The 13,290-nt window shown below is 39.2% G+C and overlaps 1 protein-coding gene across 1 annotated transcript in view; it reads right to left on the bottom strand.

The window, feature by feature from the left end:
* The window catches only part of NCOA2 (nuclear receptor coactivator 2), a 184,002-nt gene that overhangs the window by 34,516 nt on the left and 136,196 nt on the right, over positions 1–13,290 (bottom strand). The window contains exons 7-12 of the mRNA XM_065752777.1: positions 11,942–12,119; positions 10,366–10,551; positions 9,442–9,543; positions 9,209–9,349; positions 5,973–6,120; positions 2,558–3,827 (exon numbers count right to left, since the gene is read on the bottom strand). Of these exons, the coding sequence (XP_065608849.1) occupies positions 2,558–3,827; positions 5,973–6,120; positions 9,209–9,349; positions 9,442–9,543; positions 10,366–10,551; positions 11,942–12,119 (2,025 nt within the window). The remainder of the gene's footprint in view (positions 1–2,557; positions 3,828–5,972; positions 6,121–9,208; positions 9,350–9,441; positions 9,544–10,365; positions 10,552–11,941; positions 12,120–13,290) is intronic.

Raw genomic sequence — 13,290 nt, 5'->3', positions numbered from 1 at the left:
AGGTCCTGGAAATACGCTCTGCCATTTGAGAAAGGTTTCCTGTCAGTTGCTGGTCTCCACAGAAGTGTATGTTTAAACACACTACCTAGAAGACTGCTATTTTTAGGTCACTGGTGCACTTCAAAGCATTTCCTGCTCAGAAAGACACACCAAAAGTAAAAGGAGAAAATGTAATGGCTCCTCTGCCCCCGAGCACCCCTTGCAGAGGCCATCCCAGTGCTGCTCCACAGCAGTTTCCAGAGAAACTGCACACTCAAGTGACTAATTGCTTAAAAATACAACATTCCTTGGGGATGAGAAGTTTTAAATAAACCTGCAAAATAGGTAACACAAGCACACAGCTAATTTTTACATACAGGAGGAAGAAGGGGGGGGGGGGGGGAAAGGACGCAGGAGAATGGAAGAATTTAGCACAAGAATCTGTGTTCCAGTCTTGTACTAAATAGTTCCAGCTTTGATCTAAATTTAGGCAATGAGCACTTCCTGTGGGAGACCGTCTTCCAAAGCTGAAGAGTTTTTGATGCTAAATATTTTCAGTGATTTTATAATTGGAGTAAAGTGGTTATTTGTATAAAGGCCTGGCCTCCAGCTTGATAAATGCTTACATTATTTTATATTCCCCACCATTTCCTCTCATATCCATGTTGGATTTCTCTTGTTTATTCAGCTCTAGGTTGCACTGCATTTTAAGTAGGGTTTAAAACTATTTAAAACCAAGAGGAACAACAAAAGCCCCTCTGTTGTGACCCAGCAGCCGTACACGGCCGCAGCGGGTCTGGCTTCTCCTTGCCTCAGCACTGAGCAGGCCCCAGCACTACAGCTCTCACATCACAGATCCTGCAGGGCCCAGCTCCTGCCCCTTCCTGCACCACCAGCTCCTTCTCTCCTGGGGGAGAACCTCCACCTTAAGACAAGGCAATACATCCACAGTCTATACCTCCAGCCCCAACTAACCCACCCCTGACCTCAGAAACACAGAGCCTAAAAATAAAAAATTAACAGACTATCCATTTTATTCAGTTTGTAATGTTGGGAGCCCAATTTTCAAATGCTTGAGGTGGGCAACACTTCAAGAAACTGAAGCCTTTTTATTTCAGGTTAGTCTTACAGTTACATGTTTGCATTTAGGGTGGACTCAACCTGCCTATCTTTAGTCATGAAGACAAGGCAGCTCAACTTACTAACAAACTAGGTGTCCAGGCTACCATTAGTCAACAGAAACATTGCTAGACAGCAGCTTACCTTCACCGTTTTAAACACACATTAGAACAATTTCATACTGTCCTCCCCATCGTTCTCTCTGAAGTATTTTCCTATTGTTTATCCCATTAACTCTTAACAGGAGCTTATAGGACTAGCTTAAACTAGATCGTTATCTTCCCCTTAGATAGCTACCTGCCCTCTGTGAATGGGTTCACAGCTAAGCTATTTTTTGTCTACTTCAGAGATCATGAAAGAGAAAATTTTAATTCTTTTGTTTTAATTCTTTTTCTATTTGGAGAGCAAACCATCTGAAGGTCATGATTTTGATCTACTCACTTACACTGATGTAATTTTTCTGGTGACCATTAAATCCTAAATTCTTGTACGGTATCAAACACTGAGGATTGGAGGATCTATACTTTCAATCGAGTATTATCTTAGATAATACCATTGACTTCAATGTGTAGGATCTGAACTAAGAAATAAAATTATTTAGATATCTTTACAATAGCTTATTCTAGGCAGTATAGCTGTGAATTTCTCAATTATCCAAGTTTTTCTAGCTTAGCAAAGTATAAATTTTCAAAGAGAACTTGAGCCCTGCCTCTGTAGGCAGTAACAAAATCCTAGCTGTATTCAGAATGACCGATATCCGGGCCTGAGAATTAATCCCTATAGAAATTAGTGTAATTTGACTCAGTTTCCCTCTAAAGCATACAACGGATATAAAAACTACAACTGACATAATGGCAAATAGCTACAAAACTTAAAGTAAAAAAGATACACCATCACCACCAAAAAATAATTGGCATTGAACCAAAGGAAGCCTATTTGCCTTGACTTTAATTTGCAGATCAAGCACAGTGCAAGCACCCACGATGCCAAGGTGGTATCACTCCTTTTAAACAGCCCCTGTCCTTGAGCACAAACCCGCCTTGCGCAGGAGAAGTGCAGCTTGCTATGCTGGGCTAGGTCACAAGCCCATCTAGCCATGCAACAACAGCCTGTGGGAAAACCTGTCACTAAGTTAGCATCACCCAACAAGTGTCAGTATTTTCTCTTAGTCTGACTACTAGATGGGAAAAGTTCCCCAGCTCCTCCTCCCAGGCAGAGCCTGTCAATCACACAACCACTCTGCTCGTTTAGACAGAGCAATGACCAGAAAACCTACTAACATAACAGAGTGAAGACTGGATTTCAGAACACTGGATTTCAAAAGACAGATAACGGTCTACTTATGAACAGCCTCGAGTGTCAAAAAATTACAGACAGAGGAAGTTTGGAAAAAAAATTAAAAAGGAGGCAACACAGATTTGGAACATCTGATTTACACAGAATGTAAAGATTTGCTTACCTGTTCGTTAGGCTCAAAGCTTATCTCTTCTTTTTCCGTCCTCATAGGTATTAACTTTGTGCTACCGGAAGGGTCTGTCTTACTGTCCAACCGCTCCAGTTTTGGGGGTATGTCTGGTAAACCAATATCTTTAGTATCATCTTTATCTAGCAAGTAGCGAAGTAGTGCATTATTATTCTTCTTAGGACTCACTGGCTCCTGTTTAACAGTCACCTCTGAACCAGGAGCTGTGCTACTGGACTCCTGGTTCAGTTCTTTTCCCGTGGCCTCTGCTGTGAGCTTGGCCAAATCTACAGGAGAACTACTGTCCTGCAATAGTCTGTGCAAAATTTTATGCTTCTCCTTGAGTGAGGTTCCATGTGCCGAACCAGACCCAGGCAACCCTCCCGTGGAGTCCTTGCTGATATCTCCCATGGTACTGGACAAAGGTGAAGGCTCCATCTGATCCGATTTGGTGGTCAGCAACTGTAAGAGCTTTGTCTGGCTTTTTCCATCATGCAGCTTATTCTGTCCATCAGGTCTCTCGCCACTCACTACTGGTGGCACACTGCTCTCACTGTTATCCTTCTGTTCTCCTGAATGGCAGCTGCTCTCTGTTTGTCCAGTTGTACCTTCTGATTGCTCCCCATAGAGTCCAAAGCAGTCTTTAGAGTCCAGGCTTCCCATCTTGCTTAACTGGGGAGGGTTCATATTCACAGGGGAATTTTGTAAATTTCCCATTTTTAGGTCAGGCGAAGCCAACGACGATCCTAGAGAAACTCCATGGCCCTCACTGAGGGCCTGAAGGGCATTCAGGGAACTGTTTGTGTAGTTATGGCTATTTCCTGTGCTGCTGCAAACTCCCACAGGTGAATGCAAGCTTCCTGCAGGGGAGAACTGACTAGGTGGGATTCGAGGACTGCCTGCCACTCCCGGGCTCACGCGATGCCTTGGGGAAAGCATAGAGTTTGGCTGCCCTGGGTTCATGCCGGGGCTGCTTTGAGAGGGGCTATTCATTTTTAGTGCATAGTTACTACCCTGAGGAGTGGATGCTTGGATGCTTGACACATGGTTCATTCCCCCTGAACCACCAAATCTGCCTGCTGGCATGCCCATTTGTTCCTTTGGGCCATTTATGGCAAAATTTATATTGCTACTGATGGTCATATCCTGACCTGGGTTCCCACTGCACATGGCCTGATGGGCAGGGCTGCTGGAGCTAATCGGGTTCAAGATCTTTCCCATTCCTTGTCCAGTCAAATCCTGATTCATTCCACAGACATTCTGCTCTCTATGTGGCAAGGGGAAGAAAAAACAAGCCATCAGATAAAATGACAGTGGCCAGCTTGCAATTACTTTACAGAAAAAGAAACAAAACCCCAAACCTCACTTAAAAATAACACAGCAAACCTGCAACTAAAAACAAATTGACATTTTGAGAAAAGTGATATGCAACTACCAACATGGCTGCACATTAACAGTATGGTTTTTCTGCTCCTCATTAACAGATCAGCGGAACAGAGGAAAAACAAAATTAGACCTCATTTAAATGACAGTCATTAGAAATGCAGATAGGTTATAATTTCAGACTCTCCCTTTAATGTATATCCTTCCTCTACAATTCAGAAAGAGATAACTTCCATAACTGAAATCTCATCTCAAACACATGACCCAAACAAATACATATTTTGCAAGACAGCTGTGGACAGCTGTTTGACGGAGCTTTGAACATCTATGAGCTAGCCCTAGCACAAGCCTGGAGTAGGCTATTTGCCCACCAACTTCACAGTGAAAAAAAACTTGAAAAAGCCACATTCCTACACTGCCAGAGTATTTGGAGACTGCTCCAAAAAAGCACGTGAGCCAAGACAACTACTGGATGCTGCTACAGAATGGGAATAGTCTGTTAGCAATCTAGTCCTGCACAGACATTCAGAAAAGGAGGGGAAGTAAAAAAATCCACACACATATACAAGCTGAAATTTGTAGTTTAGAGATGAAGGGTGCAAGATGGAGGAAACAGAAAAGAGACATATACACACAAAAAATACCCTCTTGTGAAAGCACTTAGAGTTCATTTCTATTTTCCTCAGTAGATTTTAATTAGTTTACAGGAGGATGCAATACGCTTTTTAATTCTCTGCTAAAACTGAAAAACAAGACCTATTCCCAAATGCTAAAAGCCATAAACGAGCCAAAGTCAAGTAGATGAGGAAGAAAAAAATAAAGTTCTGAGAAAAACTGAATCAACTCTGGACTTCCAGAAACAAATGGTAATGGAACATTCCTAGTATATATTTTTGATTACATTAAGAACATTCCTACTTGCACAAGATAAGTGAAGATAAACCTTCCCATTTTGTTAAAGCATGAGAATTGCTAAACAGATTTCTAACAGCTTTTGGTCAGGTCAGTTTCAAAATCTACAGCCCCTGTAAAATGATTTCAGTTTTAATCCCATTTATTTTCTTTTTCTCAAGAAAGAAAAACAACCAGTGATACTGTGGTTACATGAAAACAGCATGGCAATTATAATCACAGAATCACAGAACTGTAGGGGTTGGAAGGGACCAGATCATGGAGTCCAACCCCCTGCAAAGCAGCTCCCTAGCCCAGGTTGCACAGGTAGGCATCCAGGTGGGTCTTGAACGTCTCCAGAGAAGGAGACTCCACCACCTCTCTGTGCAGCTGTGCCACTGCTCCGTCACTGCACTGGGAAGAAGAATCAACTAACAAAATCTGAAAGAAATTCCGAAAAAAAATACCAGTTTTATGTTGAATTTCTGAGGTCTGTGACAATCTAGTCATTAAAATAATTATTAAATTAATCATTAAAGTATTTATTTTAATTTTGACTGATAGTGGTGGCATTTCTCAGAATTGGATTGTTAAAATGCACTACTTCATTCCCTCCCCCCCCCCCAAAAAAAAAGAAAGGAAGAAAGACAAGGAATGAAAAGAGACAAAGAGTTAAAACACACTGTTTGTATAGAAAACAGTTCTAAAAACCAAGATATAGTCTTTAAAGAAGACCTAGACCCAACGTGCAACTGCTTCTGAACTACAGGAATTTACCCTCAAGGTTTTTAAAATTTAATTACAACTGGCAAGTTTTGCGTGTCCATTAAGCAAAATACAAGAAATTAAAATACTGAAATTAAGAGAAGAAATTAAAGAACGTCTTTCTGTTTAATAGAAAATCCTGATGTGAAAATCCAGCATGCGGCTTGTAATACTGAAATAATCCTTTTCCTGCTGTAATATTTTAACAGTCTCCTACTGTAAGCATTGATTTCAAAAGCTTATTTTGTTTTCATGCTATCAGGTATAGGTCAACGGAACATCCATCAGCCTAAAACAATATATGTGCTCTGGCAACTTCGTTCTTTTGCTCTCCTCTTGTAGAGTGTGGATGGAACAAAGAAGGGATGATTACCTGTGAAGCATATGCAAGGAGATGACAAGCTGAGGTTCACTAGTAGTCTGAGAACGGATGAGTTTGCTCTTCGTTTGGGCAGAAACTATAGTGCCGTCAGACAAGGAAAACCGATAAACAGGACTAAATGCTAGTCCCTGCCTCAGCACTGCAAGCAAGCAAAACAACAGAAGTAATTAATGAGGAACGATGAGACAGATAGCTTAGTCACTCTTGTTCTAAATCCATCAACACTGATACCACAGACATCATGTAGTTTTTCAGAAAAGCAGAAGAATAATTTAGAAAATGAATACAAGTGATGATGCGTACAGAATAAAGGAGCCCACGTACTGTAGAATGATCAAAGGAAAACTTACGAAGAGTGACAGCAATAACAGGACAGATACTATGAAATACAAATTATTTTAGGAGTGGGTCAAGAAGTCCTTGATGTCCATATTGCTTTCCATCAAATGTGTCTCTAACTCCCTTTGTTGCTCATACATTTTTTCATCTGTATCACCTCCATCAAGATGATTAATGCAAGTGCCTTCAGTTTCTAGATCATCTTTTTCCATTAGTGTCTACCTTCTCCTCCTTATTGCCTGCTTGAATTATCTTACAACAGTTACTCTCAATAATTTTTTAATTTAAAAATGACATAAATCTCTTCATAGGAACAATTAGAAATAAGATCAGCTGGAATAATAAATTACTACTTTTTAAAGAAATCATACAAAAATATATAATTGAAAAAGTTACAAATACACCCAAACTAAAATTGAGTCTGTTATCCTCCTCCAGTGTTAGATTAGACTGCATTTCAGTATTCCACAGCCCTTAAGTTTTCAGTGTAAATCTGAACTTCACCAAATTAAATTCTTCAACTACTGTAACCCTCGGTGACATTTCTTTAATTAAAATGGGAAATCATGTTAGGAAAAAACAAATCTTAATGGATTATACTGCTAACACTTTGCCATCAGTGAAACAAGCCTCATCATTTTCAAAGTTCAAAGGCTACATCACGTTAAGATTGCAGGTATGGCAGGATGGAAGTACTGTAATTCAGAATGCTCATATAGTTGATTAGGCAAAAAGGAGGAGTAAAGCACTACAAATACCTGTAATTTCCTATTTTTTTCATACAGACACATTTTCTGTCATTTTTTTTTAATTATTATTATTATCTGATCTTCATTTCATTGCTTGTTTTCTTTTTGTTGTTGGTGGTGTTGCTGATGTATTATTATTCTTCCTACAACAATGAAATGACAGTTTTCCAAGCGTGGCTTTATTAAATAGCCTTTGCTACAGAGCTATCAAGTTTTTAGACTTGCAAGACGCATTGTGATTGCCTTTCTTCCCTGTCCCTCCACTGTTATATATTGTTCTGCAAGGTTTCAAAGTATTATTTAGGCAGTGAGAAAACAGGAAGCACAATTTAAACAACCAGAGACGGTTTTCAGAGTAAAAATGTAAAGAAAAACAAAAACCTACAACTGTGAAACAATGCAGAGCAAAATTTCACTGTTAGGTATGTCATTGTTTCAGTTTAACCTTTGGGCACCAGAAGGTCCAAAGCTCTTAACTTTAGCATATACCACATCAGGAAATTCCAATACTCAATGCCAACAGGATACAAGTGAAATCTCTACTTAAATCATTTTCCAAACTAATTCTTTAAGCAAACAAGAATGTTTCCGTATTCCTCTTGAGGAAATGCTATTTTTCTGACTGCGACCAATAAAAACCTGCCATATATTTTGTCCTTCTTACAGAGAGTTAATTCAAAAGGTTTTTGGGTTTTTCTTCTTTATTAAGCTAATGTTATTCTTTTCTCCTCTTCTTATCATTTACTCTCTTCACTTCCACAAGAGTCTCCTCATTTCAGGAAACTTTACAGTTTATATAACTGTCCTAAAGCCTTTCCTGCAAAACTATGTGGCTAATACTCTCAAATGTGTATTTTTTTATCAGTTCAAACGTAACTGAGAGAGGAGGCACTCAAACCTCAACACTGAGTTTAAGAGGTGCTAATCTGGTCTGGAATCCTGTGAAGAGGACTGAAGTAAGACATGGCTGGATGCCACAACAGCATCACCTAAATCACATCTTTGCAGACAGATCCATACCTGAAACTACTCTCTAAATTCTTCCTTACTAGCTTTCATTGCACACTACCTCATTCAACTCTGTCTGAAATCACAGCATAAGGTTGTGAGCTTTTAGCATTCCTACTTGAGTATTCCCATATATGCTCCAAAAGCTGTAATATGAAATACCACTATATTTTTTGTGCTGACAATTCTGAACATGAAGATTTCGTAAAAGCACAACTTATTAAATAATACTTAACCAAAACTGCATGATTAAAGGGATATATGTGCTTGTACATGTATTCACTGGAATAATCTGAGACTCCAATTACATTTTAGTTTCCAACACAGCATACTTGCTGTTTAATGACCATAGCAATCATTTGTTAAAGGCCACCTGAAAATCCTGTCCTACAAACATGATCCAAGGACTTACGCCCCTTCGTTGGAAATGTTCCAGTGATTTTCCACTGGTTTTGAGAGTATTTTCCAGCAGTTTATAAAGGGTTATTTGTTTAGAACTGTGTTATTAGAATTAACAGTGACAGAGAGTTATGAAAAAAATAAAAAATCCCACCCAGTGACTACCACAGAAACCTCATGGAGAACCTGTCACAATGTATTACTCTCTTACAGGTTACCTCCATAATGTTGACTGAGTAGAAGTGCTTGTGGTGAATCCTGTAATACTTATCAGTTAGATACAACAATGTAGGGCTCCTGATAGCATGAGTGCTGCATCTTTGATAATCCACAGTGAGCATTTCTCACAGGAAATGTGACAGTCCATTTTTTTTTGCAGTGAAATGGAATGCAGGTCAATGAACTCACCGGGTAAGCCTAAACTCTGAAGCACACTGTGTAGTGAATGGGAAGACAACATGCAAAGCTCATGCATTCTACAATAACTGTAGTAATTTCAAGATATAAAGCCACCTCCAATATGACACAGTTAAAATAAGAAGGGCAAAACAAACAGGGAAAATATGCAAAGCCTCTCCAGAGAGAGTCGTCAGTGTGTTAGGGAAATCAGTTTGAAAAACTTACTGCCAGCAGCTTGATTGTTCCACGTAGACATAACAAAGAGAGCACAACTAATAGATATAAATGGCAAACAGTTGAAACTTGGACAGTGCTAAAAATACGAAAACGAACCTTCCTGGTGATGCCTCTTGGCAAAAGATATTTCTCCCTCATGCTGCGAATGAAACCTCTGAATACATCTTCTCACCAAATCCTCCCAGCCAGGTTTCATAGCTGCTCGCATGCTGCTAGTGTCCAGTGAAGTTATTTTGCCTGAGATTAAATAAAACATTTGTTACAGCAATTTCTCCTTTAGGGAAATGAACAACAAACCAAATATATGAAAAACTTATCTTTCACAATACCTTGTAGATCTTGGCGAGTAGTAAAGCTCTCTGATGAAGGAAGAAGTGGTCTTTCCTTCACTGGAGCTCTTCTTGCAACACAAATCAAGCAAGACTGCAAATCTTAAAGGAAAAAAAATGTTACTTTAGTTTTTTGTATAGATAAGGAAGGTTTTGTTTCCAAAAAGAATTCAGAAGTATTTTCAGTATGTTGTTTAGTTATTTTTCAACCAAGAATAACACTGCATACCAATGCAAGGATACACAGAACTCAGTGGTTTTACATCTTCATTATTTCCTACAATATTAAACATCATGGGAGAGTGTGTTTGTTTTCTTTTAATGAAGAAAAACTATTCAAGGGCTCCACCATGGCCCACAGTTATCGGCACATGTTTATGATACCTCTAGTAGCTCAACTGCTTGAAGGATAAGCATACACAGAGAACACATTTCTTCAGCATGCTCCAAATGCTTGCTGTCCCTGAGGTAAAGCTTCAAAATAAACCATTTTTACTTATCTGAATGCTTAAAGAACAATCTAAGGAAATGTACCTGCTGAGGTAATAAAGAAAATAAGGTAAAGGAAATGGTGAACCACAACTGACTTTGCATTCTGAGAACTCAAAAAATTGCCAATTTAAACCTTCCTCCCAGTCAGAGACCTTCTTTCAACTACAGAGGTATAAAACCAGGATATCTCATTCATGTAAACAGAGTTACTCGCAACTTAAACTGAACAAATTGAGTACATGTTAGAGTATACACTGAAAATCCAAGACAAAAGTAAACTTGCACAATTAAATGAAAAAGGGAAAACGTACAGCTTTTTGTTTTTCTGGATTCAGAGGCCTATTTATTGACTGCACCAAAACTGCTGTCCTGTAGCCATCTGAGATAGCATGGGAAGAGGAAGTACTAAGACAAACAGAAAGTGCCAAGTACCTTCACCGTCCTCCTTGAAGGAATTTGGTTGAGAAACAGCAAAGCACTGCATAGTTTCATATTTCTGATGTGCTTCCTGGTTATCGTGGCCTTCTTCAGAATCAGCAAGCGGTTTTACCAGCATCCGACAGTTGAAGGTATGGCTATTGCGCCTAGGAGTGTCACCAGACCAAGATCCCCCATTCACTGAGCAAAGCAAAGATCATATAGTGAGATAAACTTGGCAGCAGTCCTTTCTGCAGCTTATCCACAGGAAATTAATCAAGGTGCTTTCTAAACTGATCAGGAAACAAGCTGATTTAACAACAACAATCTACTTTTAATATTAGGACCCAAATCAGCACGTAACAAGGTAACTTATAAAATTCTCACATTTTGAAAACACTGCTGTCTAAGTTGAACAGCCATCGTGTCCTTTTCAAGCAACTGATAATGGCAGCAGTAGAAAAGCAGAGTTGAATTCGAATCATTCATGCATGTAAAAGAGATAGACTAGAGTGAAAACTCTACTGGGAAGATATGCTAGATTATGTGCCCGGAAGAAGGGAGGCAGGATGCAGGAGCTGACTGTTGAGCTCAGAACTGATTAATACAAAGCAGACAGCAATAGAGTATAAAAATCAGTGTCCAGATTAGAAACGGGAAGAAAATAAACTCATATGCATTCTATAAAGACAAGAAGCAATGTGATCAGGAATGTATTGAAGCACACAGCTCAGCTGCAATGGGAAAGACTGAAGGGATGAGAATTACCTGGGTGCAGTGGTGGATAAAACTAAACCTCAACACAGAGCTTAAAGTAAGTAAAAAAAGAAACAAAATCCTGCCATACACAAATATAGGTACTGGACATCAGTCAAAACAAATTAATGTAATACCACATAAAGAAATAGCAGGGTCATATTTAAAATACTCTTCACTTGCCCTCTTTAGTCATAAAACGCAATAAAGGCAGTAATTTATGGAGTTTAGCCATTAAAAGCGTTACATTTTCAATTCTTCAGGGGTTTATAAGCATAGTCATAAAATGCTGAACTGAATTACATAATACTTTTTAAGCTGCTGTGAGTAAATGAGGAGTGCTGTATTGACTTTCTGTGTACCTCCTCCAAAAAATGATGTTAAAACCAATATTAAGCTGTGTGCAAAAATGGCTGCAACTAACAAAAATAGGTTTCAAAAGAAAGAGAAGCTTAAACGTCGGTGAGACTAAAACCACTGAAATAAAAAATCTAACATTAGGAATTTTCTGATTTTGCAAAAGATATGCCTCCTTTCTTTAGACAGTTCTAAAGTAAATAGCCTGGATTGAGAGCTACCAGAGCGAAATGCTGTCTCTTAGTGATTCACTCTAAAGATCCATTTAAAATTGCAGTTAATGAAGAAGCCAAGTCTGCAAAGCAGAGGGTGCTTTTGAGAAAAATAAAAACCATTAATACAGTTGATGTAATAATTTAAAAAATAAACATTTTATATGATGAAACCATAGGTAGTGGAATTATATAAGCTAAAGTTAGGGAAATACTGATTTATGAAGCTGAAGTTAAATAAGTAAAGAAGAGGAAAACATACATACCTAAAGATTTTGGCAGCAGGATTTTAACGAATTCATTGTGGTCCCCTACATGCAGGATGCTATATATGCTTGTGTTCATCAGCTCTTCTTGGTTGTACCTTAGGTACTGCGTCACGTTCTCCGAAACAAACACAACATTACCTTCGGGGTTCACTACAAAGAAGAACCCATCCAGGGCCTGAGAGGAAAACAAAAAGTCAGAGAGAGAGGAAGGGGTTGGGTGGAGAGAGAAACACAATACCAAATGATCAGATTGACAAAAAGATATCCAAAAAGTAAGACATCTTAATCTTTCTGAATCCATTCCAGTTCTCATATTCTTGGCATAGCAAAGTAAACTTTTCATACCGAGCACCTCATCTTATATCAAACTAGTTTAAAAGCACAGGACAGATGCATACCTTGCACTATAATGAAAACCATATATGAAAACAAACAAATCCAATCAAACAAAATAACACAAAAGGACGATGCTGCTACCTAGCTGCCTGCCTATGGAGTAGGAAACTTGTACTAGAACCCAGTTCTGCCAAATGTAGAGCCTCTTCATTGTCCTTTCAACACAGGGAGACTGGTGTTGAAGACCAGGAGGTCACTGCAGGATTTGCTGAAACAAGGCAGGAATTAGGGCTCCCCTAACATCCTGAGCAAGGTATCTGCAGAGCTGTGGGCCTCATGCAGCCAAGAAGGTGAGACCCATGGGGTTAAAGAGGAAGGGAAAGGGAGCCCAGCGTGCCCTGCAGATGACAGCAAGCGGTGGGGTGCACAGAGGAGTCCACAGTTTTAGTTTCTGCTCACAGGGCTGTTTTCTTTTTATTATTTGACAGCAGTTTAATTTCATCTTTTCATCTCTGCCCCACGGTTTCCTATATGACATACAATTTCTGAGCAGGAGTATCTAAATAAGGCATTTCTTACACTATGCTGACGGCTTCCCCTCTTATCTCTTCTGACAGTGACAACCTGGCTAAAGGACTTTCACAGATACCTGCTGCATGCTATCTGAAACTTAACCCAAATATTACTTCACTCCTACCTGTCAGGATAAAGTAAAAATCTGAGTATCAGGCAAATCTTCTCATGCAAAGTTTCTTAAGATGCACGCATTACTGTGCAAGCTAGAAACATTTTAGGTTATGTCCCACTGACCGTATGTCATATGAGCAGATAAGGGGGATTTAAACTTAGAACACAAAAAACTGTTGATCTAAGCATTCAACTACCAACTAGCCCCTACAGCTTTGCCTGATTTTTTCAACGCACTAAAGGGTAATGGAAAATCACCCTTTTCGGTCTCAAACCTGAAAAGACTATTTTGTGTCTTCAGCGACAGAAGCTAAGCAGTAAAA

The sequence above is a fragment of the Cyrtonyx montezumae genome, unplaced genomic scaffold (genome assembly GCF_038088225.1).
Source record: "Cyrtonyx montezumae isolate F1298 unplaced genomic scaffold, pur_monq_1.0 scaffold_8, whole genome shotgun sequence".
In the NCBI taxonomy this organism is placed as follows: domain Eukaryota; kingdom Metazoa; phylum Chordata; class Aves; order Galliformes; family Odontophoridae; genus Cyrtonyx; species Cyrtonyx montezumae.
This window is presented reverse-complemented; position numbering and strand designations above follow the sequence as displayed.